At 42.9% G+C, this 19,084-nt stretch overlaps 2 protein-coding genes across 2 annotated transcripts in view; one reads left to right on the top strand and one right to left on the bottom strand.

Moving 5' to 3' along the window:
* The window catches only part of PACC1 (proton activated chloride channel 1), a 179,242-nt gene that overhangs the window by 21,197 nt on the left and 138,961 nt on the right, over window positions 1-19,084 (bottom strand). The window lies entirely within an intron of this gene.
* Window positions 2,140-6,427, top strand: NENF (neudesin neurotrophic factor). Its single transcript, XM_061475465.1, has 4 exons — window positions 2,140-2,302; window positions 3,311-3,371; window positions 4,103-4,206; window positions 4,844-6,427. Exons 1-4 carry the CDS (start codon window positions 2,153-2,155, stop codon window positions 5,018-5,020), a joined length of 492 nt encoding a protein of 163 aa, XP_061331449.1. The 5' UTR covers window positions 2,140-2,152; the 3' UTR covers window positions 5,021-6,427.

The raw sequence follows: 19,084 nt of genomic DNA, 5'->3' as shown, positions 1-19,084 counted from the left end.
TACAGCTTCTCCTTTCAGAAGCAAAACGTTTTAGTTCTTGTTACTTGATTTTCAGATGTCAGTGGTTCAAAGGCAGGCTGTAACTGAGCCCCAAATCACTAACACCTCAGGCAGCTGTTGGTTAGTATTCAGCACCTGCACTAATAATTATTACAGAATACAAGGTAAATCTATAATGTGATTGAACCAAACCGACGAATTGGACTTTGCCTCTTTCCCAGCAGTATGGGGCTCTGTGGAATGCCACAGAGGGGATTGGCAGGCAGAGCAACCAGGCAAATCCAGAGCTCTGCATGTAATGGGAGCATTCATGAACTGTTTGGTCCAAAGGCTTCAAGGTCCTTTTTCTGCCTTGTAGTGTGTGGAGTCAGCACATGGACGTGATGGACAGCCAGGATGAGAAGCCCGTTGTGAAGCCCAGGTGTTTAGGCAATGTAGGCAAACTTTGTTGCTTAAGGAGAATCACAGGAACAACCACATAGGAGCAACACTTGGCTTGTAACACCAGCTTCAGCCTGCGGCAGTCGGCTCCCTCATGGAGCTGCCTGGTTCCGCAGGCTTGGCCTGGCTCCTCATGTGGGGATGTGTCCCGGTGGTCGTCATCCCCATACTGTGGTGACATGTCCTCACTGTCCTGGAATTCTCATCTTGAGCTGCTTTTGCCATCCAGAGGAGAACGATGGAGATGTTGCTCTGATTAGCTACTTCAGCTCTGCTTGCCTCTGGACAGCGTGTGGGTGTTAGCTCACGCAGCATGGAACAGGTTTCCTCTGAGGCAGACACAGGGATTTTATACAAGCACAGTTTATAAACAGTCCTCAAAACAAGGATGTTTCTATCTCCTGTTTGCTGTCCAGGTCCTTTAAACTGTTCATCTTTCACAAAACATTGTACATGGAGCAGAGGTACCAAACAGGGATTTGGATTACAGCCCAGTAGTCGGGAAGATGGGATGCCACGGCATTACACATCCAGGCTATAAATCCTTCAAGTCTTCACTTGCCAGCAGTACAGTGAGGGATGTGATACATGTATCTAAATTGTAAAAAGCATCTCATTTCCTTAATTCTATATACAGTTACAAACATCAAACTGCTTACTTTTCTGCCAGCCCAGAGTGTTTCCCTGTGCTGTATTTATAGCACAGGGAAATCACATCATTTGAGAACTTCCTATTTATTCTCTCCTTCCTTAGGCTATAAAGAGAGTTTAAAGTCATAGAAGATGAAACCTGCCCTTTGTGTGCTGATCTGTGAACAAGTGGTCAGACCAGCAAGCACAGAAGCTTCAGAGCAGAAGGATGAAACCTGAGTGGCCTTTTGTTAGATTTGCCAGTAGTTACCATGCCTGCTGCGTGCCCCGCAGGGTCAGGGCGCTCCCTGTGCACCACTCATGGCCCTTCCTCGGGGCAGCACCGCACACTTAGAACCAGAGAATTACAGAATCATTGACTCAACCGGGTTGGAAAAACCCTTTAAGCTCATCCAGTCCAACCATTTCCCAGCACTGCCAAGGCCACCACTGACCCATGGCACTGAGGCCTCATCTCCACCGTGTGTGAACACTTGCAGGGACGGTGCCTGCAGCCCTGCCCTGGGCAGCCTGTTCCAATGCCTGAGCACCCTCTGGGGCAGGAATTGTTCCTCAGCTCCATCTAAAACTGCCCTGGGGAAGCTTGAGGCCGTTTCCTCTTGTCCCATCCCTTGTTCCTTGGGAGCAGAGCCCAGCCCCTCCTGGCTCCATCCTCCTCTCAGGCACTTGTAGGCAGCGATCAGGTCGTCCCCCCCCAGCCTTCTCTTCTCCCCACTGAACCCCCCCCAGGTCCCTCAGCCGTTCCCCATCACACTTGTGCTCCGGGCCCTGCACCAGCTCCGTTGCCCTTCTCTGGCCCCACTCCAGCACCTCAGTGTCCCTCTTGTCGTGAGGGGCCCTCACTGTAATAACTGAGCACAGCTTTCGGTGCGCTTTACACTGGTACTGCTCTACACGCAGTGAGTTCGTTCACTTCACCACGTACGCTCCACTCCTCCCGCGTACCTCCAGCTAAACCCGAACCATCCCGCAGCCTGGAGCCTGCTCCCGCCGCCGGCCGCGGCTGTCGGGGGCGGTGCCGGAGGAGGCGGTGCCGGGCCGGCTGCCCGATCTCCGCGGCATGGCGGGCGGTGCGGCGCGGGTGCTGCTGGCCGCGCTGCTCGGGGCGCTCCCGGCCCAGGCCGAGCGGGAGCTGCGGTTCCGGCAGCCGGCCGAGGCCCCCGTGCGGCTCTTCACCGAGCCCGAGCTGGCCAGATACGACGGGCAGCAGGTACGGGCGGGCGGGCCGCGGCGGGGCCGGGGCCGCCTTCGCCGGCTGCTCGGGCCCCTGCAACCTCGTTAAGCCTTGTTTTGTAGTGCTGTGCCGCCGTGTTGTGCCTCCCTCCCGGGGTAACTCGGCTCTTGGGCGCCCGTGAGCAGTTGGCATTCACGGCTCGTGTCCTGCTGGGTTTGGCCCGCTGAAGTTGCGTGCAGTCAGATGTTCCTGTTCTGTTCACTGCCTGTTTGGCAAGGTGCTCGTGCCAACGTACTGCAGACAGCCATAACTGCAGCCGAAGTGATTCTTCCTCAATAATTCATTAAACCATGTGTTTAGGTGCTTTACCCCCCTATGAGAAGTAACAAAGCAATTTCAGCTTAAGAGTTCTTCGCTTTCTGTGACACAGAAATCTCAGCAGAACTTCACATTCAAGATTATAAAGTCCTATATTCCTACGTACTGTGTCTTTTATAGATGAGCTGGCCCTCCTCAGGGCCTTCTCTGGATACTTCCAAGAAACTAACAGCATCTGAGTTAAAAATACATGTAAAAGACAAAGCAGAAGCACTGGCGTATTAAGTAAAACAGATGTCAGCAGATGAGATTTGTGTGTGTTTATGTTGCTCTCTTAATTGAATAAAGAACACTGTTGGCCATACACCCTTTTGTCTTGGGCAGTATCCATCTGCATTAGGAACAGATGCAGTTGATCATCACTGAGCAGACAAGAGGTGACTTGCAGGAGGGATGTGTCTTCTGTGAGCGTAATGTTTAAATTAAAAAGGTTCTCTCATTGAATATGCTTAAATGCTCAAAAAATGCCCATAAATCTCAGGGACAGTTTAAAGCACAAGAAATTCCAAGGGAGGGGATGTGTCTGCTGTATACGCACAAACAGGAAAAAGCATACAACTGAGAATTTAATGTTCATCCTCATGTCCTTATGGGTTTCATAGCTAAAGCTAACTGCTGCTTGCTTACACTGTAGGGCTGAGGGTATGTTGATGGCTTTCCTTCCAGGAAGGGCAGCCCATTTACCTGGCGGTGAAGGGAGTAGTGTTCGATGTCACTTCTGGCAAAGGTGAGTTTGCTTCTCCTTTCCTGTCCATTTCATTTTCGTGTTACTATTCAGGAATTCCTTTTTAAATATTCCTAATGCATGAGAAACCTGCAGTGCAATCACAACAGAAAGAATATACTTTCTCCTTTTCTAAATCCCCATTTAGCACTCAACCATTTAGTGCTGTATTTGCAGTTTGTGCCTTCCCTAAGAACTACAGATGTTCTAATTTGAACTCCAGATACTTCATCCAGGTTTGCTGTAAAATGTTTGAAGGGACCATGGGGGCCCTGAACACTTGCCTGAATGTCATCATAAGCCAACTAATGGCTTTGTCCTAAGCTTGTTAATGCAGCTTGTCTGGACATAGATGTTGGCTTCCCTTTGAATCCTAAGTTAGACAAGGCTTGCCACTGAAAATTCTCATGAGAATATAAAGCAGAGCTCCCTATGGAACAGGTAGATTTTAAGAGTGCAGCGTAGGAGTTCAACGACTGTATTGTAGACCCCACCCTCTGCTGTGTTTTGGTTTTAGGGACTGGGATATATTACAAAAAAGTAACACCTCAAAAGTCAGTTTTGGAAAGAAGAGTTTTAGACTTGAGCTGTTGCTCAGGTGTAACTGGGGAACAGTGTCAGAACTTGTCAGTGTAACAGGCTGGGGAAGAATAGAGGCTGAAAACCCTGAACACTGACCATACCCTGTGCAGTGTCACATCATCACTGGAGTATTGTTATTATTTATCTGACAGAGTTTTATGGGAAAGGAGCCCCCTACAATGCTTTGGCTGGGAAAGACTCAACACGAGGAGTTGCAAAGATGTCTTTGGATCCAGCAGATCTGACGCATGACATAGTAAGAAAATAGACCATTAGTTTAATTCCATTTTGCAGAGTTTTGTTGGTTTGCAAGTTGATGATACTATTAAATTGCTTGTATTAAAGTTGATTTCCATATTTAAAGCCCAAATACATTAATATTCTCAAAACACATCAAATGGATATGTGTTTTCTGCTCAGGGAGGGTGCAGTGCTAACAGCCTTAAAGAGGAAGGAAGGGGTTTAATCTGTGCAATCAATACAACCTACGTAAGCACATAAAGGGGAAATTACCGGCTGTTTAAAAAGATGCTTCCAAAGCAAGTAAATCCCTTTCTTTTCAATTGAGTTAGTGTATCCTGTGTCACTGACTTGGCAGTGAAAGCTGCCTCTCGCAGTGGGTTGTTGCTTGTTGGAGGTGATTTACTTCTGCAGGGAAAACCAAGGGAGATGAATGGCTTGTTTGACCTGAATATATGAAAAGCACTGTCAAGACTGAATTTGAATGAAAAGAATAAAATTACAGATTATACTGTCGATTTTGTTATTCACACTCTGCAAAGCAAACCCAAAAACTGACCACAGGGTTTCCAGTAATCAGTAACAAAGAAAAATGCATGCAAATACCTGTATTGTTATTTGAGACAGGACCTTCATTTCCATCTCTCATTCAGACAGGACTCACAGAAGAGGAACTGAAGTCCCTGGATGATATCTTCAATAATGTTTATAAGGCCAAATATCCAATTGTTGGCTATACTTCTCGACGAATCCTGAATGAGGATGGCAGCCCCAATCTAGCCTTCAAACCTGAAGATCAGCCACATTTCAACATTAAAGATGAGTTTTGAGTTCCTAAGGAATATTAGCTCAGTTCCCTGTTCTCCGAGGTTCATTACAGCAATTAGCTCTCATGAGTCAATTTTCTGTTCAGAAAATGAGGTATGTGTGTACACACGTAGTTTAGAGGAAACAGATCTGGATCAGTGTCATACACTTGGGCTCTTTGCTCTGGATTACAGGAACTATTTCATATGAGAGTTATTTCTGCCTGGATTTCTCTGTTTACAAGTGTGTAATGTAAAATTACATTGTGTAGAAGAGATGAGGAAGTGTTTAACAGTTGAAACATGACTGGTCTTCTTTAAATCCCAAGTTGCTTCCCACTCCTTGGAAAAGTGTGAATGCTTTAACACCTTGCCACAATGCCTTGAGCTAACAGCACTTCTCTGTGCTTCAAGTGAGTGTAGGTATCAGATGTACAGACAGGTGTAATAGAGGCTTACATTTTAAAAAGCACTGTGGGACTTAATATTTGATAATACTGAATCTCACATCAGATTTGAGAATACTCAATCTGAACCACTCCATTGCTTCAAATGCAGTTACTGTAGAATATTTAGGCCTACTCTACAGCTGTAAACCAAGGAAAATCTTTTCCCCCCATGAGAACTACTGTAAGATTTTAAGACTATTATGTTAGTTTTGAATAAACGACACATTATTTTTGTTACATGATTATTAAAGACCTACATCTGTATTAGATTATGATGATTTCCTTGTAGCTTCCTCCACTCTGATATGTAAAGGAAACTGTAGCCCACTGTTTTGCACATACTCTTGCAGCACAAGTTTATAATAGTGCTTTGAGTATCCTAGTGGGTATTGTTAGCTTCTTTCTATTGACAACTGCAGCTCTCATTTTTCATTTCTATTAGTTTTTCTTTGTTTTTACTCTAGCCTCATCCTTGCTGTTGCCATGAAATGTGCATTCATCTGTTCCTCTTGTTTTAACCTAATACAAAGCTGCACATCCTGATGGATGAAAGCAGCCCCCTTTACCAGGTTTCTTTGACAGGCTTTCAGCAACAAGAGAGCCCTAAAAGCATGTGCTATATAAATTGCTGCTAGTGACTGACTTTCACGAACTTAAGGAGAATGTAAGTTGCTCCCAATTCTGTATTAATAATATAGATAAAAATACAATTCTGTATTTTGTTCTATTTCTTTAGCATTTTGGCCATTTCCTGTGAAGGAAAGGTTTTATTAGCTCATTCTCCACTTTATGTTTGCAGGGGCCTGGCAGCTGAATAACCAGAAAAGCTGTTTCTATTTTATTTGTCCTTTCTTTCACAATGTTACAGCTTTCTAAACTTGGTTTGTGTCTTACGCTAGATCTCTTCATTTGCTGGAGGGACTCCATGGGCCCCCCTTGCTGTTGGATGGTGCTCTGGGGTGGAATAAATAACATCTAAAAATACTGTTGCTTCAGAGAATTATTTTTGTTTTATGACAATACGATTACTACTGGTGACCTTTGGATTAGGCACCAGCAGCAGCTGGGACTTGTCCCCTTGATGATGCCTGCCCAGAGGTATGGGTGTAACCTGCCAGCTTTATGAGGATTCATTTGGATTTGGTGGCAATGGTGGTTATTCTTTTACCAGCATTTCCCAAATAATTTTCCAATGCCTACTGGTTTTCCCCCTTCTCTTCCCTTCTTTGCATGCTTTCTTACAGGGTGGCTTCAGTAGCTGTGCTGCTGTGATGACTGTAATAGCCTTGGCTTCATCTGGGACCAGCACATCCAGCTGCATTTCAAAATGTAGCTAGATTATAACTCATCAGCAGTGAGTGGCTTACTGTTCCTGTCCTCTCCCTGCTTTTCCTATGCACAGACTCATAGAATGGTTTGGGTTGGAAAGGACCTTAAGATCATTCAGTTCCAACCCGCTGCCATGGGCAGGGGCACCTTCCAGTAGAGCACGTCAGCCAAGGCTCTGTCCAACCATCATTTAATCATTTCCTAGGCTATTTCACTTGAGGTTCCCACTCGATGGAACACTGTTATGATAATAAAACTTTAAGTGGGCACATATCCTTAGCATGTTTTCACTGCTACCTAACCCAGAAAACGAAATAGGTGGGAAATGAGAATGTAGCTTAGTGTGCTACTGGGATAGTCCATACTGGGTAAGGTATAGGTGGCAGAGCAGTACATGCAGGTCTGATAACAGGCAGCACTTCCTGGAGTTGCTTCTATAGGGTCAATGATAAGGACGTAAATTTGTACCTGCCCCATCTGTCCGTCTTTATATAACGCCTTCTGGTCTGGCTTTTTTCCTCCTGTTGAGTAGAAGGTGCGAGTCTTAGTTTACTTGTTTACAGAATTTAGGCTTAGATCTTCTTGGCTTCGGTTATCTGCTGACAAGATAACAGAAAGAGAGATTAATGTCCTGTGAGAAACAGAGCTTGTGGACTTGGATGAACTGCAGAGCCACGGGAAGTATCCCTGAATAAACAATTCCTATTCCTGCTTCCCATTGGTTATTTGTAGCTGTTGTCATCAGTAATTCTGCACTGTGTAGACTACCGTGTTCTGCAGTACTTCTTGACATGAGCCTTTATCCTTCTGACGTGAGACTTTATACTTCTGAGAAGTGAAAAGTTTAGAAGAATGTGGGTGCAAGCCGTCTCAGGGATAAGCCATCCAGGAAAAAAAACAAAATACAACATGATTTTCCCTCAACTAAAGAAACCTCTCTGAAAAAGGAAAAGAAAGCCATGTCCTAATGTCTATATTTTACCTTCTAGATTGTACAGTGCAAAGGCAGCAAGTAAAGCTGAGACTTGGATCTAACCCTTGCTGTGTGAAAATTTGAGTCCACTTCTTGCCACATCGACTTGGGCTTCAGAGGTGGCAACACCACAGATAGGAGACTGATTACAAAGAGTCAAACACATGAACTGAATCCAAAACTTGTAGGCATGTTTAAATGTAGAGCTGAACTTAAAAGCTTTGCACCCTTCTTTTGTAGACAACAGGATCTTTGCATGAAGAAAACCATCCTAGAGGTAGCATTTGATTTAGGCAGTTTGGGCAGATAGAATTAGATGACGATTGAAGGGAAAACTTCCCTGTACCTAGTTCTGTGCTCCTTCACAGAGCTACTAAAATCAGTCGTGGTGGATACGCAGAGCTTAGTTAACAACCAGTTAAGTGCCTGAAGGGTAATTTCACAGGTGAAACTGATAACTGGTTCAAAATAGCTGTGGCAGAGGAAGAGTATCCTGGGAGGCTTCTCTTCTCCTTGGAGGCTGCAGCTCCATACCCTTTGTTTTACACTGAAGTGCTGTTTTGGTAATGATCACAGATAAAAGTCCTGGTAAATCAAACTTGATAATTACAGTGAACCTTTTAATAATATTTGTTTGAGCAAAGCTCCTAAAAACAGCATTAAAAAGAATAAATATTGCTCCCCCAAAAGTGTTCATTCTGAACTGCAGAACTGCGCAGCATCAGACCTATGGCAAAAGATTTAATTGAAGGGATTACATGTTTAAATTGAGATTATATTCTTAGGTAACGTGTGCGTCCTACGTTATGCCTGGAAATGTCTCAAGAATACCACTGCTTTTTCCTTATTTATTGTTTAACCATGCTCTGTACTTTAAAATTGGTATGCAGTAATTTGTAAGAATAGGGCAGTAGGACTTTCAAGGCATTGGTGATGTATTTTTGTGTTACAGAAAGACAAACATGCATGGTTAAGATACACAACAGACAGATCTAGCAATTTAGACAAAGGCAAGAGTCTTACAGTCTTTCTAAAACTTGTTCTATTCCATGTATTTCTTGAACTGAACAGGTCAGAAGTGACACCCTGCAGAGTTCTGATCTCTGACACAACAAAAATGAGAGGCAAAAATGAAATGATGATGACAACTTCTTTGGATAGCTGTAAAGTTGTCAGTATTAAGGTGCAAAAGACCAACCTATCAGTTTTAGTGAATCACAGAATCATAGAATGGCTTGGGTTGGAAAGGACCTTAGGATCATCCAGTTCCAACACCCTGCCATGGGCAGGGACACCTCACACCAGACCATGTCGCCTAAGGCTCTGTCCCACCTGGCCTTGAACACTGCCAGGGGTGGGGCATCCACAGCTTCTCTGGGCACCCTGTGCCAGTGCCTCAGCACCCTCACAGGGAAGAGCTTCTGCCTTATCTCTAACCTGAATCTCCCCTGTTTAAGTTTGAACCCATCACTCCTTGTCCTATCACTACAAGGAAAGGATTTTAAGGTAGGGATGCTTGAGTATGTATTGAGCCTCTATGATTCAACACATTAAACATTACATATGTCCCTAAATTGCTGCTGCCAAGGATAAATACTTCCTTCCCATTTCTCTGAACGGTCTCTTTTGAGTTTAGCACATCTTGGAGCTGGAAGAAAACAGGCTGTGGAAAGGTTTATATGTGAAGCAGCAGCTTATCAGTGAAATATAACAACCTGAGGCAGAGAAGGAAAGCGAGTGAAATTCTACTTGTGAGAAGCAGCAGGAGCTTATAAATAGCTCACTGAAGAATACAGTTTCAGAAGAGGTGAAACTTGCTGATGCACTCAGAGATAAGGTTGAACTTGAGAACGGAAAAGCGTGACATCCTCCTTGGATACAGTTCTGGGAAAATCAACATGAATTAAACACTTTGTGACTGCTGGCTTCTTGCTCGACATCCTCAGCCTCATCTTCCAAAAATACTGATGCCTTTGGCTTTGATACCTTGCAGGTGCCTGGATTCATAGAAAAATCACTGCTATTCAGTACATTACTTACTAATTGTTCTCATTTTGTCTTTAAGCGATGCTCATTCTAGTTAAAGAAAGGAGGCTGGAGTTTTGCTGCTGAAGAGGTGACCAGGGACATAGATGAAGGTACAATTCCCAGTTTCACTACAGTGTTACAATTCTTAATGCTAGTTTTCCCGGCTGTTAAAATGAGCTGATGCTTCCCTTGAATTCCCTTTATCTTTTGTGCCTGTTGGGACTTCCAGCCATTTGAAGAAGGTAATATTCGTTGGACTTGTGGGCTGGCTGGACCCTAAGATGGCTGTAGTATCAAGAATGCTACACTCTGAAGCTCCACCTTCAATTTCCTCACTCCAAAGGGGTATTGCTTTGTCATGCTCCATCCTTCAGCTGAAGTGGGTGTATTTTGCCCATGTTCTTCCATGTCTGTCATCACTTGGAATTTGCCTGTATGTCCACTGGTAGAAATCATGATGATCCCCAGTAGCCTTTCTTGCTCAGCCACTTAAAAGTATTGTATAAAAGGTGTTTCACAACATTCTCAAGAGTTTTAATGAGACATTCAGCATTCATCTACTAGGCTTAGCTAGTTTATGATAAAATAGAATAGATATTTCAAGTAAGAAATGAACCTCCAATCCCTTTGCAGGCTAAGATACATTAATGTGAATTTCCCTCAGTAGCTAAAGAAACTTTTCAGCTTGAAAAAACCCTAAAATCCTAAGCAAGATTTTATCTAAATGATTATGCTTGCAGCATCTGCTGTGCAAAGTAACATGTATTTATGGGAAACTTTAATACATGGGGAAATAGTTACAAATGACTATTCCAAAATACTGTAGCTCACCTTATTGCAAGCCCTGTCAGAGAGTATGTGTCCAAATTCCTCATGGTACTGTGAAAACACAAAGAGAAGCCAGCCTAAGTCTTTTAAATGGAACTGGTTCATGTTACCCTTAAGTCAAAAAATCACTCCCATTCAACTAGCCTGTTTGATTTAACAACAACAGAAATAAATCAGGGCTTGTCCTGATCCTAGCTCAAAAATGCTGTCACTGAATGTGGTTTCTTCACAGCTGGGATGGTGCTGGCTGCTTCCCTTTCCAACTGCACACACTGTTCATAATCACTAGAATAACTGCATCAATTACTTACTTGAAAAATTCTACTTTTAAAACATGTGCTGGTTTTAATGCAATTGAACCGAAAACAAAGACAGTACCGTATGTCTAGAGAGGTCTCCACAAGCCACTGGAAAGCCCTTCTTGACTTACAGGCAGGGTTTGGAAAGCCAAGTGAATTCTGCAGAACATTTATGTAAAAGCATTACTCTCCATAACTTCCTCTAAGTGGACTGTCCTTTCATTTGTATCTTTTTCCATCAGCTCATTTAGACTGACTCACTGCACCTAAAAATAGCTTAGATTTACTTGATCTTTTTATACTCAGAATAACACCACAAAATGGATCATGCCTACATGCAGTTATCTGACAAAACCTACTCTGTTATTTCAGCTCCTTCCTTTTGGTGTCTGAAAATCACTGAACCACATATTAAGCTGGTATAAATTTACATAACCATGAAAGTCAAGTAAGTTACGTTCAAGAATCTGACCCTGACTTGTTTAGTGTACCAAAGATTATCTCTGAGCCATAGAGAATATCTCACCTTTAGACATTCTTTTAGAAACGGAGCAAGACTGCAGTGCTGTTAGTGGGATCATCCCAGAGCTGTGTTGGGATTACATCAAATAAATCCAAGGTGCTTGAATTTAAGCTTTTGCATGTAATAGAGCATTTTTTCCACATAGCGGGAACTGGCATTACACCACTGGAGCTGAGGAGGAGCTCTGTGAACAGCAAGCTCTGATCCTGTCTGGGACAAATCACAAGAAAGAAACAAACCCATCTGTAGTTTGTCATTCTATGCCCTGCAGCGGGGTCTTTTTAGAGAGGAAAATAAACCCACCCCAAAGAAGGGAACAGAAGAACTTCAGAGGAAGAAGTGGGACTATAGCTGCACACAAAAGAGCTGGTATCAACTTCAACAGTAAGGCTTGCCCCTTGTGCCCAGTTTTAGCAAGCACAAAGCTCAGAAATATTCTGAAACACTTTTTTTTTTTTTTTTTACCTGTTATTTATCTACTTCAGAAAACAGATTTGTGCTTGCAGCTATAAATCATTAAGGCCTCCAGCTTTCAAACAGCGCATCACAAATTGGCTTTAAGGGATATAAAAATCATTCTGAAATGCCTCAGCACTGTTTCCTTTCAAGACAGTCTACTGCAAGGCAGCTGTCAAGCTGGTTGTGCTGCTGGGTATGATTTGTGCCCGAGAGTCTCTCTGGGAGTTTTGTTTTGCTTCTGTCATTTAATATTCACGGCAATCATCGTTAACCTGCCGGCTGAGCCATCTTAGCATCCTGCCTCCAGACAAAGTCACAAGTTTACTCCTAGCCCACACAGCTCCTGGAAGCCTACATTTCCACATTACAGGCTATTTTGACCTGGAATTCTTATGTTTAAACTAATAGGATGAATAATAATAATAATAAGAAGAATAAATCCCAGAAGAACTGGCAGGGGAAAGATAAAGCAAGAACAAGAGGGCATACAGTACTAGTTAGCAATAATGTGGTTATGCAATTAAATTAATCTGATCATTCCAGGCTGCACACCAAGGCTTTGGGAAAGCTGACAATTCAAATGTGTCCACTGATAATGTGATGGAGCAAAAGGGAAGGGGGGAGATCCTTGTTTTTAAGCTGTACGGGCTAAATTGTGCCACCTTAAAATTACTCATAGCCCACTGCATCTCTGTCAAAGTAATACATAAGCACTGGGAATAGTAAATAATTCCAGTGTCGCTGAAAGGAAATATATTCATGCTAAAAGCAAAGTCTGTAATTACATTATGATTTGACTGGACAAACTTTTCCATGAAGACTGTCAGAATAATCAAATGCTGATTGACCCTCTCAATTCAATTACGCAACAGCCAGAGAAATTCAAGGGATGCAAAGTTTCAGCTTCCCCAGTGAGACAGAACAGAATATACTCTAGGTCCAACCCTGGAGCAAACTGCAAAGCTGTCAGAGAATCAAGAAAAGGACAGAGTGACACAAGGAAGAGGGAGTGATGAGTGGGAGAAGGAGAGTAATAGAGAGGGAGCCCCAAAATTAAGCAAGAGAAAGGTAATAGATGCCATCAGTCTCAGCAGAATAGAAGATCCGAGTCAGCCTAACAGTGGGGCTGGTTCCTGCCTCACTATTTCAGCCTAGTATAGTGGGGAAAGAGGATACACACATTTTAAAGAGAGGACTCTTGGGGATTAAGATTTATTTTATATCGTGCTTGGCGATTAGAAGAAATGTTGAATTCTATTCCTCCCTCCAAGTTTTTATGATGGTTTTTGTTCAACTGCAGTTGAGCAGAGGGGAAAGGGGGAGAGGCTTCCTTGTTGCCTGAAGGAGAAAAGATGTTTTTCCTTGCAATCAGGAGCATCAGGGATGGATTTGTCAGGAAACAGCAGTTGAGGGAATTAAGAGCTCACTCTAAAGTCAAAACTATGACATCTCATCATCCTTCCTAAGGAGGCATGCGTTTTTCTGGAGGGAACCAGTCTCCCATAGGAACAAAGTAGTTCTAGAATTACCTTTCAAAAATCAAGATTTTGATGCAAGCTCTCATATAAAACTGTAGATAACAGGCTTAGAAAACTTTCCAGTGGGTAAACAACTTTATGGATGTTTCTTCCCCACTGACAAAGAATTTAGGAGACTTGAGGAATGTGAAATACAAATACCTAACATGATCAACAGCTGCCTGCACATCAGATGAAATCACCACACCCAGGAACAGTAAAGAAGGATAGGGCAAGGGCTTCTTAGTGTCGGTCTCATGGGCACCCCAGATGGGGATGCAGATACACCAAACTAAATCACAGCTCACTTGCACTTCCTAGGTGGAACCAGCTCAGCTGTGATGGGGAGAGTACCAGCAGCTTGCACCAAACAAACCAGCATTGCTCAGTCTTGTTTCAGTCTCCTGCTTCCTTGTGCAAAATCAACACTACTGCATTCAGACTGGTTTAAGGCTTTAGCAGCAGAAAATCCAACAGGACTTCAGGCCTGTTCCAAAATCCTAACAGGAAGACCCAGTTTTCTAGCATCTCTTTCCATGCTTCACATGGCCTTTCCTAAGCACGATTCCGTGAGCTGCCTAAGAAGGATAACCCCCCCACTCCCCAAGTACAACATCGATATTGAACAGAAGAATAAAGCACAGTGTAATTTAATTTGCCATTAGCTGGGTTCTCCTGCACTTCTAAGGGGAGGAAAGAGCTTGTTTTTGTTAAGTATGGCCATTATGACGCTCATACGCATTATGCAGGAAAGAATGATTTTCTGTCTTGTAAAAGCTGCTTATCAAGACTGTTAGGTGCTGTAACACCATTCCAGTTTAAATCAGGGAAAAAATGCAGCAAACATAAAGGAGAAGCATCTCCTACTGCATATCAAATAGCAACTCAATGCAAGAAAAAAAGAGATTCGTTTTCTCAGACTCCTCTCTGGAAGCCACTTTTGGAAAGATTTGATCTTTTCTTCAAATCCAGCCATAATGGGCTTTATGATGATGTGGCACAACTGTTGCATCTGCAAAGAGTGTGTTGCCATTAGCCTGTTTGTGATCTTACAGTCCCAAGCTACACTTAATGTCATTCATGTGCTGTAATTTGTAAGATCATGTTTTACCCCAAGTCCATCTTATGGGAGTATTGGCCTACCCACTGTTGGTTCAAAACAGCAAAAGGAAGTAGGATCAGGACAGCAATGTATGTGGTAATAGGTAACAGGCTTAGAGGGAAAGTTTAGGGAAAGTTTCAGTTCAAGAGTAGCTATTTCTGTGTAAGTAGAAATCCCCTACAGACAATTCTCCTTGGGTTTAGGAGCCTATTAACTTGGATATTTATGAAACTATTAAGCTGTTCCTTTGGAAACAACCATAGCAAATGCTTCTTAAGGTGGTTATAAAGCACAGGCATTTTTCTCTAGAAAGCTTCTTTAGAAGTAATAGAAAACAAAAGAAAAGGAACATAGTTCTTGTAAATATAATGTCAAGGCAGCTAAATGAGCAATCATATTGCAGGCCACATTTTCCAGCAACTCCCCACTAGGAAACGTTATTAAATTTCATAGTAAATTGAATTTAGCAAGGGTGCTGTTTTCACTGCGGTTTTCTTCCCACAATGTTTTCCTAGATGGATGCTTTCAACGCAGCTTCTTTGGTTTTCTTTGTTTCTGTACAACTTGCAGTCCTAACCCGATTTCCACCTACTGTATATCAACAGAAACCAAGAGCTCCAACTGAGCGATGCCGATTTTCACTATCTTAGAAACCAATCCCCCTCCTTTTCCTGGACCACAAGAACCTCCTACATTATCAACTTTGATGTTTTCTATGGTGCTCAGAAACCTACATAGTTTACGTTACTTAGCTTCAGCCCCCCAAAAAGGACCTCTCTAATTATGAACAGAATTACAGACCCACTTTTCTTCCATCCAATTTTCTAATTCTTGAATTAAACAGACATTTGCTTTTGACTAAAAATACACTGGTACTTGAAGAGCTCTGTACGGCGCTCATCTGTGTATGTGCCTTTCCCTCCACGTCTCCTTTTGCAGAGTTCTAATAGATCCACACAACGGGGAATTCTGGCAACACTAGGACAAATATTGTTGCAAGATTCAGTATAGGGGAATTAATGATGCAAACTCTGAAGGAACCACTAAATCTAGATGAAAGCTACAGAAAGAAACCATAGGCTGAGAACATTGGGGCTGTTCAGCCTGGAGAAGAGAAGCTGCGTGGAGACCTCAGAGCAGCTTCCAGTGTCTGAAGGGGGCTACAAGGGTGCTGGAGAGGGACTCTTCATCAGGGACTGCAGTGATAGGACAAGGGGTGATGGGTTCAAACTGAAACAGGGCAAGTTCAGATTAGATCTAAGGCAGAAGCTCTTCCCTGTGAGGGTGCTGAGGCGCTGGCACAGGGTGCCCAGAGAAGCTGTGGCTGCCCCATCCCTGGCAGTGTTCAAGGCCAGGCTGGACACAGGGGCATGGAACAACCTGCTCTAGTGTGAGGTGTCCCTGCCTGTGGGGAGGGGGTTGGAACTGGATGATCTTAAAAGTCCTTTCCAACCCAAACCATTCTATGATTCTATGACTGTGATGCTGCCTATTCTTGATTTTGCCAGGGAAAAACCCCACCAAACATGGCCCACAGATCAAGGTCAAACTCCTTTTCTAATTACATGCTAATTTACAAAATGAAATAACTCTCTCGGGGTTTCACTGCCAGTCTGAGATAACAACCACACAACCTGGCTCTTGCACTGAACTACCACTTCTGATTATTGTTTTTATACATAAGAAGGATTAGGCAAAGATCTTTCCTAACACTACCCTTGGAAAAGCTAAAACCCAGAAGGAGTATAGGCCTTAAAATACTCAGTATAGCAAAATGCAGGTTTGCCTGTCCTAAGCTTTGAGAACACTGCAATAAGCACATCCCCTATTTAATGCTTTAGACTGTTAAACAGCATTTCTGGTATTTAAATTTCACAGGATGATATATGACAGAGCAAAAATGCTTTTTAGGTCCTTTACAAAAAAGCGAAGCTCCAAAGAATTGATAACAGCACATTTCAGCATATGGTAATAGACTGGTTCCTAAACCCACCCATTACAAAGAAACAGGAGGCACACTTTCCCTGCCTGTTTTCCTTGCTGGCCACAGAGAAAACCGTCAGGAAACAAAGTGGAACGGAACCAGTTTGTAGTCCTAGAGAGGAAAACACTTTTTAAATATAACTGTGGGCAAACTGGAAATGCCACAAGACAGGCAAATAAAAACAGTGGGATCCATGCGGATGTGAATACAAAGGTGTGTATGTATGTGATTTTAGCAAAATGGGGTAACCAAGCCAGTCATAAATATTACATGTGCAGGCAAAAAAAACCCCAAAACATTAAAAAGACTTTGTAGAATGATCCTGAATTCCCACAAGGAGGAAAAAAATAGGGAGCGAGAATTTTCTGCTGATTGAAGAGAGAGACTTGGGCTACTGCCAAGGGAGCTGTTTCCTATTGTCTTTTTTCCTGCTACATTCAGGGAAACAGGACCTCAGCTTAATCCCACTTTGATTACAAAGAATGTACACAAAGATCTATCACTTCGTGGCAACATTTGGGAAAGAAATAAACTAGAGGAGCGCAAACACTGGCCAAGTGTTGAAGTAAAACGTTACTTGCCTTCTTCCATAGATCCTGAGAGATGCAGAAAATAAATCCAGCCCAATTCTGAAACATACCAGAATAAAGAATAGACTTCTAGCATTCAGAATTTGTAATATAAGTTGGGTTTTAACAGAAAGAATTAAACAAATAGTATAAGGAAAGATGCTAGCTCACAATATACAGATGAAACTTGTTCTGAAGATAGCGTAGAGAACTGAAGAATGGAAAAAATTAACCAGTCATCACAGCACCCTGAAACTTAAAGATCTCTATTACATCCCTTCCCAGCCCCAAATTCCTGTATTATCCTACTTAAATCACTGAAGCCCTAAATTCTCAGCACTTACCTTCACAGGTCCTTCTGAAATCACAGCCTGAGGCTTCACTCTGTTCTTCCCTAAATTTCACAGCACTGAAAGCTATGGGCTACAAAGCAGGACAAAACTCTTTGATTCTGCACGTCAGAGGCGTTGAAGTCTTAACCTCAAAAGGGTTTTTGAAGCATTTCCCTCCATTCATGTATTTTTGACACCTCAACCAAACAAGAGCTGATAATGTGCATGCAGAAAGAGTTCCACTGCTTAAGCAATGCAGCTGAGCAAAACAAAGACCTTGGCCTGTCCCCCCCAACTCACACAAATGGCCAAAAGTCTTCCCTAATGTTTACTTTGCCAGAACAGGATTTCATGGGAAGGTCTGAATGTGTCTCTCTCAATTCTGTTTCAAACTAGAGAAATAAATAGAAGGTGCAGACTCTTCCAGAAAAGGGAAATTCTTGGCTAACTTAAGTTACTACCAACTAAAACTGACCTGAGCCAGAAATCCCAGTGCATTTCCACTGCCATGTGTTTTGCTTACCTATTGTATCTATTGAGAAAGGCACCACTGATTTTAACTTGTTTTCTCAAATCACATTCAGTTACTGGCAGCAGGTTAACACAGTTGTGCAGAGCACAAGTGAGAAGAACGGGTCTGGGAAGAAGGGCTCTTGCAATGGAGGAAAACTGCATTTCTCAACTGTTAATCTTGCTTATGTCTCGTACTTACAGTCTATCATATCGAGAGCTGGCCTGGTGTCACATCATTTCAGTCATCTGGACAGCTGGCTTTCCATACTGACCCATTTATCTTTCCGAGAGTAGGGTTTTCACTCTGAAAGGCCAGTCCTCATTCATGTAAGCACAAGAGAGACATCCAGCGGCTGGACCATTTAAGTGCACTGCTTGACCTACCAAGACAAACTCTATATTCTTACCTACTTCAAGGTCTTGTGTGTGTAAGAAACCATTTATGAGCCAACTACCACACATACAGAACCAGAAATACAATTATTCCAGTGTCTGAAGCATCACTGTCACATCTGCTGTGTTATTTCCCCCTGCAATCTACAGACTTCCTCCCCGCATACTCCAAGTCCATCCATAGTTCTCCCTTTTTCTCTTAGGATCACAGAGTCACAGAATGGTTTGTGCTGGAAGGGACTTTAAAGCTCATCCAGTTTCAACCCCTGCTATGGGCAGGGACACCTTCCACTAGAGCAGGTTGCTCCAAGCCCCTGTGTCCAACCTGGCCAGGGATGGGGCAGCCACAGCTTCTCTGGGCACCCTTGCCAGCACCTCAGCACCCTCACAGGGAAGAACTTCTGCCTTAGATCTAACCTGAACTTCCCCTGCTTCAGTTTAAACTTCATTACTTTGATTCTCAGCTCATGTGAATTTGTATAGCTCTATTAACTTCCATGGAGCTGTAATGGTTTGTGTCCAGCCAGAATCTCATTCCAGTTGTTTACCATGCACACATGTACTTTTCACATCTACTATCTTCTATTCAAATATGTTCTCTAACCTCTACTCTATTTGTACTACTTACTTTTATCTGCATAGTAAACAGACTTCCTAGTCATTACTGATAAAAAATTCCAGAGAATCAGTGGTAAATCCTGGTATTACGTGATTTGATCTTCATCTAAGAGCAGGGAGAAACAGATTATTAAATTTACAAATACTTATTAGTAGTATCTACAGTACTTAT

This window comes from Pezoporus flaviventris, unplaced genomic scaffold, assembly GCF_033815535.1.
Source record: "Pezoporus flaviventris isolate CSIRO_AGI_PZ_B2104156 unplaced genomic scaffold, CSIRO_AGI_Pfla_v1 ptg000083l, whole genome shotgun sequence".
Taxonomy (NCBI): Eukaryota; Metazoa; Chordata; class Aves; order Psittaciformes; family Psittacidae; genus Pezoporus; species Pezoporus flaviventris.
This window is presented reverse-complemented; position numbering and strand designations above follow the sequence as displayed.